The sequence below is a fragment of the Kryptolebias marmoratus genome, linkage group LG12 (genome assembly GCF_001649575.2).
Source record: "Kryptolebias marmoratus isolate JLee-2015 linkage group LG12, ASM164957v2, whole genome shotgun sequence".
NCBI classification, from domain to species: Eukaryota; Metazoa; Chordata; class Actinopteri; order Cyprinodontiformes; family Rivulidae; genus Kryptolebias; species Kryptolebias marmoratus.
The window spans coordinates 21984551-21999292 of NC_051441.1; the positions used below are offsets into that span (position 1 = coordinate 21984551).

The 14742-nt window shown below is 40.9% G+C and overlaps 1 protein-coding gene across 2 annotated transcripts in view; it reads right to left on the minus strand.

Moving 5' to 3' along the window:
• rogdi (rogdi atypical leucine zipper) overlaps positions 1 to 14742 on the minus strand; it is a 20756-nt gene continuing 6014 nt past the window's right edge. For both annotated transcript variants that reach the window (XM_017439691.3, XM_017439692.3), the window contains exons 3-11: positions 13927 to 14009; positions 12645 to 12699; positions 12494 to 12574; positions 10866 to 10961; positions 10679 to 10777; positions 9341 to 9454; positions 9201 to 9250; positions 3854 to 3980; positions 1 to 3410 (exon numbers count right to left, since the gene is read on the minus strand). In XM_017439691.3, the coding sequence (XP_017295180.1) occupies positions 3369 to 3410; positions 3854 to 3980; positions 9201 to 9250; positions 9341 to 9454; positions 10679 to 10777; positions 10866 to 10961; positions 12494 to 12574; positions 12645 to 12699; positions 13927 to 14009 (747 nt within the window). In that variant the 3' untranslated portion in view covers positions 1 to 3368. The remainder of the gene's footprint in view (positions 3411 to 3853; positions 3981 to 9200; positions 9251 to 9340; positions 9455 to 10678; positions 10778 to 10865; positions 10962 to 12493; positions 12575 to 12644; positions 12700 to 13926; positions 14010 to 14742) is intronic.

Below are 14742 nucleotides of genomic sequence, written 5' to 3' on the forward strand. Positions count from 1 at the left end.
TGAATTTGTAACTTTATTGCACAGATAAGTCATTTCCACATTTTATGTTACATTTGAAACATTAACACTTATTGGAATTAAGCCATTTGATCAGGATTGCATTAGTGTTTGGTTAACAAATAATCAAACCAACATAGGAAACATAATAAATACAAGCAAAGCAAAAAAACAAGACAAATAGCTTATAAATCAGTTTAACACCAGGAATATGATGCCAAATAAAACGAGTGCTCGGTGCTTTCCACCTGCTGCTCCTGTTGAACTGATATCTGACTTAATGCCACATAATGACCTGTTCATCCAACGGAACCACACACACTGGCCTCTTTATTAGGTTTAACTCCCTGGTAACACAAATAACTACTCAGCCAATCATGTGGCAGCAACTCAGCGCCTTCAGGCATGTAGATGAGGTGAAGATCACACCTGGCATCCGACTGGGGAAAACATGGCTGTAAATGTAGGGGGTTGTTGGTGCCAAACGGGCTGGTTTGAGTTAGAGGCAGACTTTTAATCAGCTGATACTGACCGCTGACAGCCGGTCCTAACTGCAAAGACCAAGAAGGAACATGAAGTTCAAGGCAGCAGCTGCTAGGACCAACTTACTGAGTTTGGCTGCCTTGTTTTCTATAGATTAGTATCGACCAGATGAAAAAAGTATTGTTCGACCTCTAGTCTGAGTATTTCAGAAACAGCGGATCTGCTGGGATTTTCACACAACCATCTTCAGGGTCAATTTTTCATTTGACAAGGTAACTGTCCAACTTAAAGAACCATGTATTTAAGAACGCTTAGAAGAGCTATACACACACATATATGTGTGTGTGTGTGTGTGAAAAATTTGCACGGTCGATTGCATATTTTATTTCTTAATTTCAGTGTCAAATGTCAGCTGATTAATTGGTCTGCCTCTACCTCACAGTCACCAGATCACAGTCCAGTCAGCACCTCTGGGATGTGCTGGAACAGGAGATTCACATCATGGATGTGCAGCGGACAAATCTGCAGCAACTGTGTGATGCTAACATGTCAACCTCTCAGGAATGTTTCCAACACCTTGTTGAATGTGTACCTTAAAGAATTAAGGCAGTTCTGGGGACAAATAAACAACAAGGTGGAGCTAATAAAGTGGCCTGTGAGTTGTAGTGTTGTAACCCTCATCCATGATCAGAACACTGATCATCATCACATGACTGACTTCAGCTGATGTCCCGATGCAAACTGAGCATTAAAACAGGAGACAGTAAGGAATCTTTTTACTGTATTCCCTCACAGCTAGGAATGGTTTTCTACAGTTAGACTATGACTTCAGTGATTAAAGCCAGTATCTGACTGTTGGAGTCTTCAAAATGTCTCAAAACATTTGCAGATGTTCTTCATTTTTTCACATGACTCATAAAAGGCTCTTAGTCTTGTTGCTTGAATTTGTAACATGTTAAAAAAAATTTATAACATATTTTCTCTCAAAAAAGTAATCACAGGTGTCTCCAATTCATCTTAAGGACACTAGAGCTGTATTTTGTCAGCTGTACTGGTGAGAACATGTCCAGGCCTAAAAACCACACTAATGATGAATAATAACCAGAAAGTCTCTGCAGCTGCTGCCCTAAACTGATGTCTCCATTCAGTGTATGAACTGTGTAAACCGTGGAAAGACAACCAAGATCAAAAGAAATATTAAAGTTGCTGCAAGTGGCTCATTATGGTCACCATGGAAACCACACACCTGTCTGTCACCTCCTGACTGAGGCTGACAGAAACAGACTGAAAAATAAGCCTCAAACAGACAGATGCTGTATGAAAATTAGAAGTCAGAATAAAGTTCCTTGAACCAGGTGCAGCAGAAAACATGGAACATTTTATATTTCTACAATGTTTCATGTAGGAAGTATGAGAAGGTAAAAATATCCTTTACTTCCAGTTTTCAGATCAATTATAAGTGAATCTACATCGTCTGCTAAGGTTTTGAAATGTTTGAACACTTCAAACGTTAGAGTGCAACATTAACTGTAAGTTGAACCAGCATTCAAAAATGATCAAACTTAATCTGTGATATTGTAAAAATCATTAATATGGAACTTTCTGTGACCTGTTTCTAATCTGAAGAAGGTCGGAGCTTCAGAGCTCCAAAAGACGGCTGCGGTTGCTCATCTTTCACCAAAATCCCACTGATTTCCACTTTTTACATCAGTTTTTCTTTTTTTCATATTTTGTCTCTGTTGGGTCAGAGCAGAGCAGTTATGTTTTATTTCGAAGCCGTGTGACGAGATACAGGACATTTTTTTATCAGAATAGTAGTAAGGATGTTTCAATGCTTAAGCACTGGCAACATTTATTATTGAAAAACTTGCCCAAATCGGACTTCATTTCTATAGTGCACTCCAGTAGATTTAATCCTAAATGTGGGGGCGACTAAGGAGGTACGATTGGGCAGAGTTGGACAAGATAATGTGCACGGCCTAGAATACAGTTTTGCAAACTGTGCTTTAAGCTCAAAATATGGCCTCACAGCTTGTTGCTCCCAAACACTCAGAGTTCAGAGAGATTACAACTAATAATTCATTTACTTTGTCTCCAACATTTGTACCCAGTGAGATGCTGGCTTTAATGCCGAGTGATCTCCCACAGTTGCACTCTTTGCAGACTCAGAGGCTGGTGTAGAGCTAAAATCTGTTTCTGATTCTATCACTGAGTCAAACTGATAAAAAAGTGCTTTCAGCTCGTCTTGATACATCTCACTCCTGACTGAGTAGTTTTACAGCGGTGAGACTCAACACCCCTCTATAGGCCTGGGTTTCACTTCTTTCAGATGTCAAAGCACTGCAGAACTTTTAAAGTAGCCAACGAGTTTAAAACTTCAACATCCAGACGTGCAGTAGACATGAACTAACTGTTCGACTCCAACATGTAAAACTGTTCCAAGGACTGGGAAGATATGTAAGACATGAGCTCAATTTGAAAGTGCTCTGAGAACAAAACCTTTTACTACTGCTTCATTCTTCCACCCTGAGTGCAAAAAAATAGTGTTCCACATGATGAATGATACGTTTGAACCTGATAAATACTACATAATCAAAATGCCTTAGCTTAAAAATAAATCACCTATCATTTAATGAGAAGTTTAAGTCTGTACTGTGAAATGAAATCCACGTGACAAAGAAATGTCAGTCAACCGGTCCTAACACAAATAGAAATGGCAAATATAAAGATCAACTAGGGTCTGACTGGCTCTTCTAGATAATCGTGCAACACTTCAGACTGATTAACTGCATCAGAAACACATACAAAAATAAAACCTTTCCAGGAAATCCCTTACACTTCAGTGGTTAGTTCAGTTTGGACCCATCTGAGGATGAACTGGATGAGGATTAGAAAGGTCTGTAGTTCCAGAAACTGGAGAAGACAGATATCTGGAGAGAAAGGAGGACAAAAGTTCAGGTTCGTTTAAACAAAAACAGTCCAACCACAACTTGTACTGATACAGTCATGGTACCAGCACCTTTCAAGGCTGTCCACAGCTCAATAAGACCCACTTCCAAAGTGGATTTTATCACTGCCATCAGTTTCACATGACAGGGGGATTCTGGCAGAAAATACAATGAATGTCCTGCAGGAAGTGACCCCAGGCTGAACAATAGTGTAAAAGGTCTATGAAACAGTGTTTGAATTCATTAAAGTTGTTTATGGATGGCAGAGTTCCACTTTTAGACTAGCCATTAACTCAGAAGTCCTGCCAGAATGTTCTTCCAAACTGAGCTGTCTACAACAGGTAAGATATTCAAAACCCCACTTCATCCCACATTGCTACACTTTAAGGAGAACTATCGTGTTATGACTTAGTGAGGACTCCCACCTTGTCTTTGAGTTGCTGACAGAGCTGCAGGGAGATGGTGAAGAAGACCAGCGTGTCGTTGAGCCATGGCACCACACACTCCACTTTGTGAACGTGACTCACCTCAAAGCGGTTGCTGTTCAGCTCGCTGTGGGCAGAAAAGCAACGTTTAGGCTCAAAGATTTGATGTTTCCTGTTGGTGTATTTCTAGATGCAAAGGGCAGATCATAATCCTGATTTGGAGCTGAAAACCAGTCCAAACTCAAGGACCTGGTATTCCTTGAAGGAATACATATCACTCGTTGCCTTTCATGTTGGAATTTTAGACTGAGATCGTTTTGCTAAGAAGAATGGAGTTACAGCCGTCAAACCTGGTGAATGACCTTAGACAATCTTATGTGATACTGTGAGATCTCATGAGATGTGTTAGCACACAGAGTATCATGGGAAAGACTTTCAGCCTGGGGCTGTGCAATATGGTGAAACAATTGGTGTGGTAGTAGCTGAAAGTCATCCCCAACACACTCGGAGTGCTATCACATGTTGCAACATCTCTTGCAAGATCTCACAATATCGCAAGATCTCACAACATTATTTTCAAAACACTCCAACTGATGTTTCCCAACGTAAGATGACATGTTATAAGAACTCGGGCATGAAAGCAGCGAACACGATTGGAGTAGGATGTGTTTCGCAAGAGCTCTGAGGGAATGTGAATATGCACTGCTCCAAAAAATAAAGGGAACACTCAAATAACACATCCTAGATCTGAATGAATGAAATATTCTCTTTGAATACTTTGTTCTGTACAAAGTTGAATGTGCTGACAAAACAATCACACAAAAATTATCAATGGAAATCAAATTTATTAACCAATGGAGGCCTGGATCTGGAGTCACACACAAAATTAATGTGGAAAAACACACTACAGGCTGATCCAACTTTGATGTAATGTCCTTAAAACACATCTAAATGAGGCTCAGTATTGTGTGTGGCCTCCACGTGCCTGTATGACCTCCCTACAACGCCTGGGTATGCTCCTGATGAGGTGGTGGGTGGTCTCCTGAGGGATCTCCTCCCAGACATGGACTAAACCATCCGCCAACTCCTAGACAGTCTGTGGTGCAACGTGACGTTGGTGGATGGAGCGAGACATGATGTCCCAGATGTGCTCAATCAGATTCAGGTCTGGGGAACGAGCAGGCCAGTCCATAGCTTCAATGCCTTCATCTGCAGGAACTGCAGACACACTCCAGCCACATGAGGTCGAGCATTGTCCTGCATGAGGAGGAACCCAGGGCCAACCGCACCAGCATATGGTCTCACAAGGGGTCTGAGGATCTCATCTCGGTACCTAATGGCAGTCATGGAGTTGGTTTCTAACCGTTTGTGCAGACATATGCACATTTGTAGCCTGCTGGAGATCATTTTGCAGGGCTCTGGCTGCTCCTCCTGTTCCTCCTGGCACAAAGGCGGAGGTAGCGGTCCTGCTGCTGGGTTGTTGCCCTCCTACGGCCTCCTCCACGTCTCCTGGTGTACTGGCCTGTCTCCTGGCAGCGCCTCCAGCCTCTGGACACTACGCTGACAGACACAGCAAACCTTCTTGCCACAGCTGGCATTGATGTGCCATCCTGGATGAGCTGCACTACCTGAGCCAATTGTGTGGGTTGTAGACTCCGTCTCATGCTACCATGAGTGTGAAAGCACCACCAACATTCAAAAGTGACCAAAACATCAGCCAGAAAGCATAGGTACTGAGAAGTGGTCTGTGGTCCCCACCTGCAGAACCACTCCTTGCCAATAATTTCCACCTGTTGTCTGTTCCATTTGCACAGCAGCATGTGAAACTGATGGCCAATCAGTGTTGCTTCCTAAGTGGACAGTTTGCTTTCACAGAAGTTTGATTTACTTGGAGTTATATTGTGTTGTTTAAGTGTTCCCTTTATTTTTTTGAGCAGTGTATTTTAATTAACACTTAAAGTCTGTCCATCATTTACCACTGCTACTTGTTCAAAGACTTATTAGGGCCTCCACATACTCTGAGTCACATCTTGATAAATGTCGAGTCCTCGGACAAACAAAACAAGTCCGCCAGGGCTTGCTGAGGGAGGCCGGGTCACCAGACCTTGGTGCTTGAATTCCCTGAGAAGCTGGATGCTAATAAAGAGATGCTATGGTGCATCAGGGTAAGCCCACTGTGCACAACAAGCTAAACCAGGGAGGGTGAGCCGCCATGACCAATGATCATTGATGTGACAGTTTCAAACCAGAAATGCTATTCCAGGGTTTCCCCCAGTGTATTATAAGCCTGGCAGGCTGCCAAGCTCCCCACCGCCAGGCTAAATTCCGCTTGTTTATTGTAAAATACATCATTTTTTATACACGTTTTTTTCCACTGCAAGGTCACCACGCGAGGGTGCGCGCGTCAACAGTCACGCAATCGCACTGTCCCCGCCCCTGCACAAAGGCTCTGCGCGGTGTCACGCCATGTGGTCGTGCACCTCCCAATTTTTGTAACTTTGCGCGAACCGCGTGCGCTGCGCTCCACTCAAAACAGATGATTTCGGTTCTCTAGCAGAGCTGGTTCACCTGTATCAGCATTTATATGATCCCTCTATGAGAGAGCCACAGTGATAAACATCAAACGAGCGGGTTTAACCAAAAATGGTTAGTTGAGCTGAAATTCAGCAGGTGGCTTTACAAGACTGAATATGGTAAGCATGTTTTCACTTAGTGAAAATATTATCCTTGTTTACCAGTAAAATGATGTTATTAAATTCAGCATTAGATATGTTTTGTTTTGTTGTTCCATGTAGTGATCCAACATGCAGCCTGTGCCACAAAAAGCACAGCATCTGTCTGTCTGTCAGAGTTCTCTGTTGTTATTCATTGGCCTGGAAGTGAGACGTGTGTTGGTGCTTTGTTTGCACTTTTTCATTTATGTTACTTTAATTTATTTGTAAATGTGACTTAAATTAGGATTCAAATTAGGTGCAAACAATTAGTATTTATTTTAATTGTATTTTTGTTTAAAAAAGTATTTCAAAAGTTTTTAGCTTATCAAGCATTCTTTGGCTTGTGGAATCTTTTTCTGCTTTATAGATTGGCACAGCTTATCTATACATCCCTCAGGTTGTTTTGTAGTATGATTAAACTTTGGGACAGACTGGCACCTACCCCATATTTATAGACCTATGCAGGTTTTGTGCTTAATATGGTGACTGATCTGGAAATCTGTGCCCCCCTACTCCTAGCTGAAGAGGTCCCCACCTAATGTGGGTGGGGATATTAGGTTTGCTCATTGCACTGTAAGGGCCTACACACTTATTTCAAATTGATAGCAAAGTTAGCTAAGTCCTTGAAAGAAGTTTTACCTTCAATTATATTACTAGATCACCAACAGGCACTTGTTTTTGATCTCCCAGAAGTATTATTGTGGTTTAAGCTCCTCCACAATCCCTCTGCCTGAGGCTTTAATTGCTGTGGATGATGAAAAAGAATTTGACATAGTAGAGTAGGATTATCTGGTTTTTATTTTGGGAAAAGAATTATTTCATGGGTAAGATTATTATTAAAGCCCCTCAAGCAGCTGTCAAAACAAATGGCCCAGACTTTAAATATTTTTGCTTACATCCCTCTACATGGCAGTGATGTCACTCAGTCCTCCTGTAATGGAGGTCCTGTCGATGCTTTCCAGTCTCATCCTGATAGATCCAGCATAACTAGAAATGTTGTGGAGTTGAAAGTGGCCCTGGATGTAGATGGCCTTCTGTTATTCCTGCAGCCCTTTCAGTTTAGATGCATTTGGTAAAGTTTTTGGATGTAAACCTGATCTTGGGGAAACTGAGGCATTTCTGTTAACAGAGGCAAAGGAGTATCTGCTTATTAATATATCATTCAAGATATCCAACTCAGGTTTTGTATCTTGGAGTGTACATAACTGACAACTCCTGATTTCAGATGATGTTTGGGGCGGGGGTGATGTGAAAGAGAAAATGTTAGATCCTACATTGAGCTCACTACAATAAAGCCAGGCTTGTAAAAATATCTGACACAATGTCTGTCAGGAGGCTAATACTGCTAAAGTGGAAATCTGCATAAACAAACTGGATTACAGAGGTCCTTTATTTTCTTAAACTGAAAAATCAAATAAAATAAATCAAATGGGCTGACTTTAGATGGTATAGCTGAAACATTTGAACTGAACTGAGCACCACAGTGATGTGGTTTAAAAAATGTGTGTGTGTGTGTGTGTGCATAAATGTAATGTGTTTGGAAGTATATGTGTATTTATAGATCTTTTTTTTCTTCTTGTTTGTTAGAGGTAGGTGTGCCGGGGTGGGGGTGGGGGTGGAGTGTCTGTTTGATGTTAGATGTTGATTTAAAATGTTAAAAATGTATTTTTAAAAAATCTGACATTAAATTCTGTGGGGAATATGAATTCCTTCAGTGAATGCTAGGCCTTGTATGTGTTTTGTTTTATTGAACCCACCATAAAAACTGCTGAAATGTCATTGCCCACATTTTCACCTGTACTGTTCCTGAGTGACTCAAGTCATCATACTTGAGTGAGATACTGCATATTTATATATATTCACATGTTTTTGTTCTGTGGACTCCAAGAATAATATAAAAAATACAATAAAAAGGTAGAATGATTGTAAGTTCAGTAGACTTTGTTCTTCCTTCTGCCCTCGGTCCCATCCTAAAGACATCTGATGATAAACGTGTAAAGTAAGAGTTTAATCATCAAAGTAGTAAAAGGTACTTTATTAATCTCCTGAAGAAAATTATTTTGTCACAGCAACAGCCAAGTTCAAAACTAAAAGCATTTAAAACACTCATAATAACAAAGAACCAAAAAAAGTAAGCAGTGCAGGGATGGCAGGGTACACATAATTTACCCTTTTTTGACCATTGTGCAATGGTAGTGGAGTATAGTTTTTACAACTCTGACAAACTGCTAGCGCTCGGCTCTGTGTACACACTCGAAACGTGAGTTGGATGTAAATGAACCACACCACCAGCCAATCACAGCCATTACCTTAAAAGTCCTGTATATCTCCAAACTTGGACCATTTAAAGAGGAACGGTCTACAACAGGTAAGATTTTAATTGTTCAAAAACATACTGTTTTACCTAAACAGTTCATCAGGTTTATATTAGCTGTGTCATGGTAAGAAACAAGCCTGTGGTTCTAACAGAACCTGCATCAGATTTGTAATATGAGTAAACCTGCCCCATTGTTTCTGATTTAGGACAATCTGCCCCGAAGAATTCTTTAAGAGGAATCAATCTACATTAATTAAAACGTGTCAGATGAGATAGCTTCATCTAAAACAAGAAAAGAAAAGAAAAACAGACTTACAACATGGCTCCAGGGTTGTGCAGCACTGAACTTCCTGCTGGCTTGAAATTCTACGAGGACAAGAGAGAAACCAAGCCTACATGAGTCAGGAGAACCATGCGCAGCTTCAAGGAGAGCTGGAGGATAGTCCGTGTTCTTACCTTGGTGGTGTTTGAAGGTAGAACATGCAGTTGGTAAACGGTCAGACACAGTTTGCTTAAATTAATGTAAAAGTTCACCATCACATCACCAGGCATGGGAGGAGTAAACATTTTCTATAGATCAAAGGATAAACAAAGAAGCAAAGGAGTGTAAAACAGAAAAAATACACTGAATGCTGAGTTCTGAAGGAGACTGCTGACGTTTAACAAAAGGCAGAACATTAGCTGAAAGCCTAAAGAGGCAAAACGCTAGCTAAATGCTAAAAGAAGCAAACAATAAGTTAAAGATGAAATGAAATCAAATATAAAAATAATGAGTTTTCATGTCTTTATTTTAGGTAAACCCTTCCGTAAAACTCTCCCGTGGTCCATTTCTCGGATATAAAACGTTGATGAGTCATTTTTAGAGTTTTTGTGTCAAACTCCCACTGTGGGGTGTGTTAGCTCCTTGGTTGGTGACGGCCAGCTGTGGCAGACCGCTGGAGGACACTGAGGACAGTGACGTCACTGTCAGTGTTTATCAGTGAAAACAGAAGCAGAAGAAAAAGCAAGTTTTGTTAACAAGAGTAGAGTTTTTTTTGGTGTGAAGTGATGAGGCGACAGGCAGAGGTCAGACAGTGGGAGGCAGCCGGTGGTGGTTGGACAGTGAAGAGGCAGTGAGTGGAGGTCTGATGCTGACAGGAGGTGGTTCTTCTACTGACGCTTTGTATTTCAGGTGGTCCTCTTCAAAACATTACCTGCACAGTCAGTCTCCAGACTTTTCACCTGGAGCTAAACTAACTACATCCATTAAACTTTCTTTTCCTTTGGGAAGCTGAAGAAGTTTTGGGTCCATTTACACAATTAACTGCAATGCACTGAACTATTTCACCCCCACAGTATCTGTTTGTTATTTCCTGCCTTGTTGGCGTTCTTGTGCTTGGCACAGGATACGTCATCCTACCGAGTGATCATGGAAAATGCAGAAGAGACCCCAGTTAATTTTTCTTTTTTTTGTATTTTTTTTATGTGATACTCAGAAAATAAGCCCCTTTTATGACTTTCTTTTGATTTATGTTAGCTTCAAAACACTTTTCATTTCACCTTTAACAGCTTAAAGGAGAAAAATGCTAGCTAAAAGTACCAAAGGCTAGCCAGAAGCTAAAAGTAGCAAAAAGCTAGAAAAAGGCTTACCACATTGTGTATTGTGTTAGCAATACTGTGTTAGTAGCATTTTGTTAGCAGTATTGTGATAAAAGTACTGCATTAGTAATATTGTGTTGGAAGTACTGTGTGGTATTGTGTTAGCAGTATCATGTCAGCAGTGTACATTCAAAGTGTGCTTCTGCTGGCTCGTACCATGAGCCCACTGGTTGCAAGTTCTGGAAGCGTCAAAGAAGCTGGGGTGGTGAGGCGGTTCCGTGCCCGGGTCAGCTGCAACATCACAGCATCCATTAGCTGCAGCAACAACAAACACAGTCAAAGAGAGGAGTCTTGGCCAGATTCATCTTTGTCATGACTGAATGAAGCCACTCAAGCCACCAACCTTATTAACCTCAGCCCCCGTCTTGAACTGGTAGCTCTCATCGTGGCTGCACAGCAGCTGCAGAGCCTGATTCACATGATTCCTGGCATCCTGGATCTAAGGAACAAACAGAGAGAAAAGGTCTATATTTATTACTGTTCAATCACTAATCATTCTGAAAATAAACGTTCATCTCCTATATTTAAGTTTTAATTGACATCAACCAAGCAACAACTACAGAGTTGTTGTTGTTTTTTCCTTCTGCCAGCTGCTCCTAAATGCAGAGGTTGCCACATTGAGTAAACTCACATGAAAGATTTGGCAATTGTTTACACTGGATGCCCTTCATGGCACAACCTGGGCTCGAACCTGCAGGATCCAGATTAAACTGCAGAGTAAAATTAAAAACCCAGAATTCCTTGGAGGAATGCCACAAACTTTTTGTGTGTGTCTTCTTGGGCATTTTATTTTATTTTTTTTAATGTGGAAGTTGTTTCCTTCTATTTCTATCCATTTTACCACTTCAAATCCAGACAGATATTTTATTGATCCCAGATGGAATTTTATAATATCCCCATGTAATAAAACTGTTAGATATGTTTACTGTTTGGTTTAGCTTTGGTTAGTAAATTTTATATGCATCAAGAGAAAAAGTACACTTAATTTAAGATGCACATCATAGAATTAACAGTTAGACTTATTCCACCAGTAGCATTCAGTTTAAGATTTCCATGTTACATATCTGAAGGCATTCATTTCATACAACTTGTTTGTGCCCTTCATGACATAACACTGGACAAGTCAATGAACAAGAAGCACTGGAATGGCCAGCATCTGTGCTGCCATCTTGATATATGCTACATGGCATTATGTTTCATCATTGAGTATTATGCTATATTAATTCATAAATCATTTAAAATATGACTTGCTTTGAGCCCATCTTGTCCATTGTGTATGAATGTACTGACAGAAAACAGTTAATAAATAAATGCTACAGTGATAAATTACTCACCATTGTAATACTTAATACTATAATTACATGAGTAATTATACAGAACAGGGACGGGGACCATCAAGAGGACAGATCTTATATGGCCCTCAGAAAACTTGTGGCCCACCATGCAATGTCAAAGAAATAAACTAAATAATTCAAACCTTGGATGGAAAATAACAACCAATGGCATTTTTGTGTTAAAACCGACTGTAATGCATATATGTGAGCCAGAAACAGGGTCAGTGAACACAACATGAGTTCTGACGCATCAGGACAGGGTGACAGGTATTGAGCATGATGCTGAGGAGAAAATGATGGTTGATTTTTCTGTGTTTTTGGACTGATGACAGTTAAACCACAGCTAAATGCTATAATTAGCAAAACCAAAGAAAAAGTTAAAACTAGTAAAAACTTTGCTCAAGACTAAATTTCACAGAACTGTACCAAAAAGCTAAAATTAGTTCAACTTTAGCTACAAGATCAAATGAACCAAACAGTAGGTAAGTAATAAAATGAGTTATTTTCTCTGCCCTGCTGTCATGGTTAAATGTTGCTAACAGAAATGGTTTCAAAGCTTCAAAGTTAAAGAAAATATAAAGATTTTGAGCTGCGTGGCATGTGGAGCGGTCTCCGTTTAACTGGAAGATTACAGTACCTGCTGAAGTTTCCACTGCTTGTCTTCTCTGAACTGAAAGTGTAGGACCTGGCTGCTCTTTGCAACCTTCAGGTTAATGTCCTGTTGAGAAAAGGGAAACATTAAAGATGCTATTCTTCCTTAATCTTTGGATTAATGAGAACAGACTCACAGCTTGTGTCAGGGCCTCTCCCTGCAGCGTCAGCACCCCCTTCACCTGATCTATGCTGCCGAACAACAATTCACATTTTGAATTAGGGTCACCACAGGAATGACAGGACAGACAGAACACAAGAACATTTAGAGCAAAGTTAGTAAAACCTGACACTCAGAAGTAACCCTAACCAGTATACTGACACAAAATCTCACATATCCTATTCAAAACCAAACATAACGCCACCATTTTAAATGTTAGCAACATATCTCATGAACTACAGGACAGATGTACATCTACAACTTATTAACCTTTGGAGTCACCCCAATTCAATACAGCCAAGGGACCCTGGTAAACACAAAATCTGCTATAACTCAGTCAATGTCCTCCTGACTACCAGTAGTTCAAACTTTGTAAACCTGAATATCCACCACCCACTGCATACTACTGAATTGACTCCTTTTACAATCTACTGAGGACATTTAGAGCTTTCTAATGATACCACATGTGAAGGGGTGGGGATATTGTGATTGGACAGTACTTTCTCTCCTGGTAGTCAGGAGGATATTACAGCTACTGAGTTAGACTTGATGTGGTAGCTGAGAGTCTTTCCCAACACATATTCACATACTGCTGCACATATCTGACATTTTTGCTTAAAAATGCCATAAACCATTAAAGTCAACTCTGTCTGTTAGCAAAATATCTCATGAACAACTGGAGGGACTGTAACAGAACTCTCAAAGTAATTATTGTATGTGCAACTCAGCTTTTCTTGTCAATCTTATTCAAGATGGCTGCCACGGCAAACTGTCAAACTCAAAAATGGCTTTAACTTAGTTCAACTGACAATTATTGAACTAAATTTTGTGGTGGTAGTAGCTGAGAGTACAACACATCTCACAAGATCTCACAAATTGCACATATCATCATTTCCAAGGTTTGATCAGCTCCATTCCTAGTTTTAGTTTAAAACTCTGGCATGAGAGGCAGTGGGCGTACACAATATGCCTTCCTTCAAAGAATGCTAGGCCTTTATTTTTAATAGTGGGTTTATGGTAATGTAAAAGATTGTAGTGTAAAGTAGTATCCCTGATCTGAACTCCTGATGAAAATGACCAAATCACTCAGACAAAATACTATCAGTGAACATCTGACAGCCACTTACTTAGGAAGACAGTGTTAGCTAACACAGTGTTTGCTCACTGTATGCTACAACCAACGCCCACCGTAAGACACTAAACTGCACTACAGCTGAACACCATAATGAGCTGGACAGGTGAGACATTTAAAGTATTACGTTGAGCTGCCAAGGATGAAGTTTTCCTGCTTGAGCTGACTTTCCAGTCCTGGAGTCGGCATGGAGAAACGTCGAGATGCCTCCTGGTAACGAGAGCAAAATGTTACTTCAGACCTGCTACTTACTGTTTTTGATCCATGACATAATACTGTAAAATGTTTTTCATATATATTTTTAGTGACAAAGTCAAGGCAAACTCTCAAAATTAATAGAAATAAGAAACTTTAGCTCAGTGTATTTTTACAGCCCTAGTTCCCAACAAGAGTCATCTCAGGGCAGTATACAGGCAGTTCAGTTCCTAATATAATACAATACATTCACATGCAGTACATTAGGAAATGACAACTTCAGAATTAGTATTAGTAGTTTCTTCTGTATATATTTTTTTACAATTAACCATTCACCCCTCCCTGGGCTGCCATCTTATCGTGGTGGAGGGGTTTGAGTGTCCCAATGATCCTAGGAGCTTTGCTGTCAGGGGCTTCATGCCCCTAGTAGGGTCACCCAAGGCAGACAGGTCCTAGGTGAGGGATCAGCCAATGTGCAGCCCAAACACCCCTTATGATGAGCAACAGAATTGGACACAGTGTTCCCTCGCCCAGACGCGGGTCACCAGGGCCCCACTCTGGAGCCAGGCCTGGAGGTGGGGCACGTTGGCGAGCGCCTGGTGGCCGGGCTTTCACCCATGGAGCCCGGCCGGGCACAGCCCGAAGAGGATACGTGGGTCCCCCTTCCCATGGGCTCACCACCTATAGAAGGGGCCAAAGGGGTCTGGTGCAATGTGGGATGGGTAGTGGTCGAAGGCGGGGACCTTGG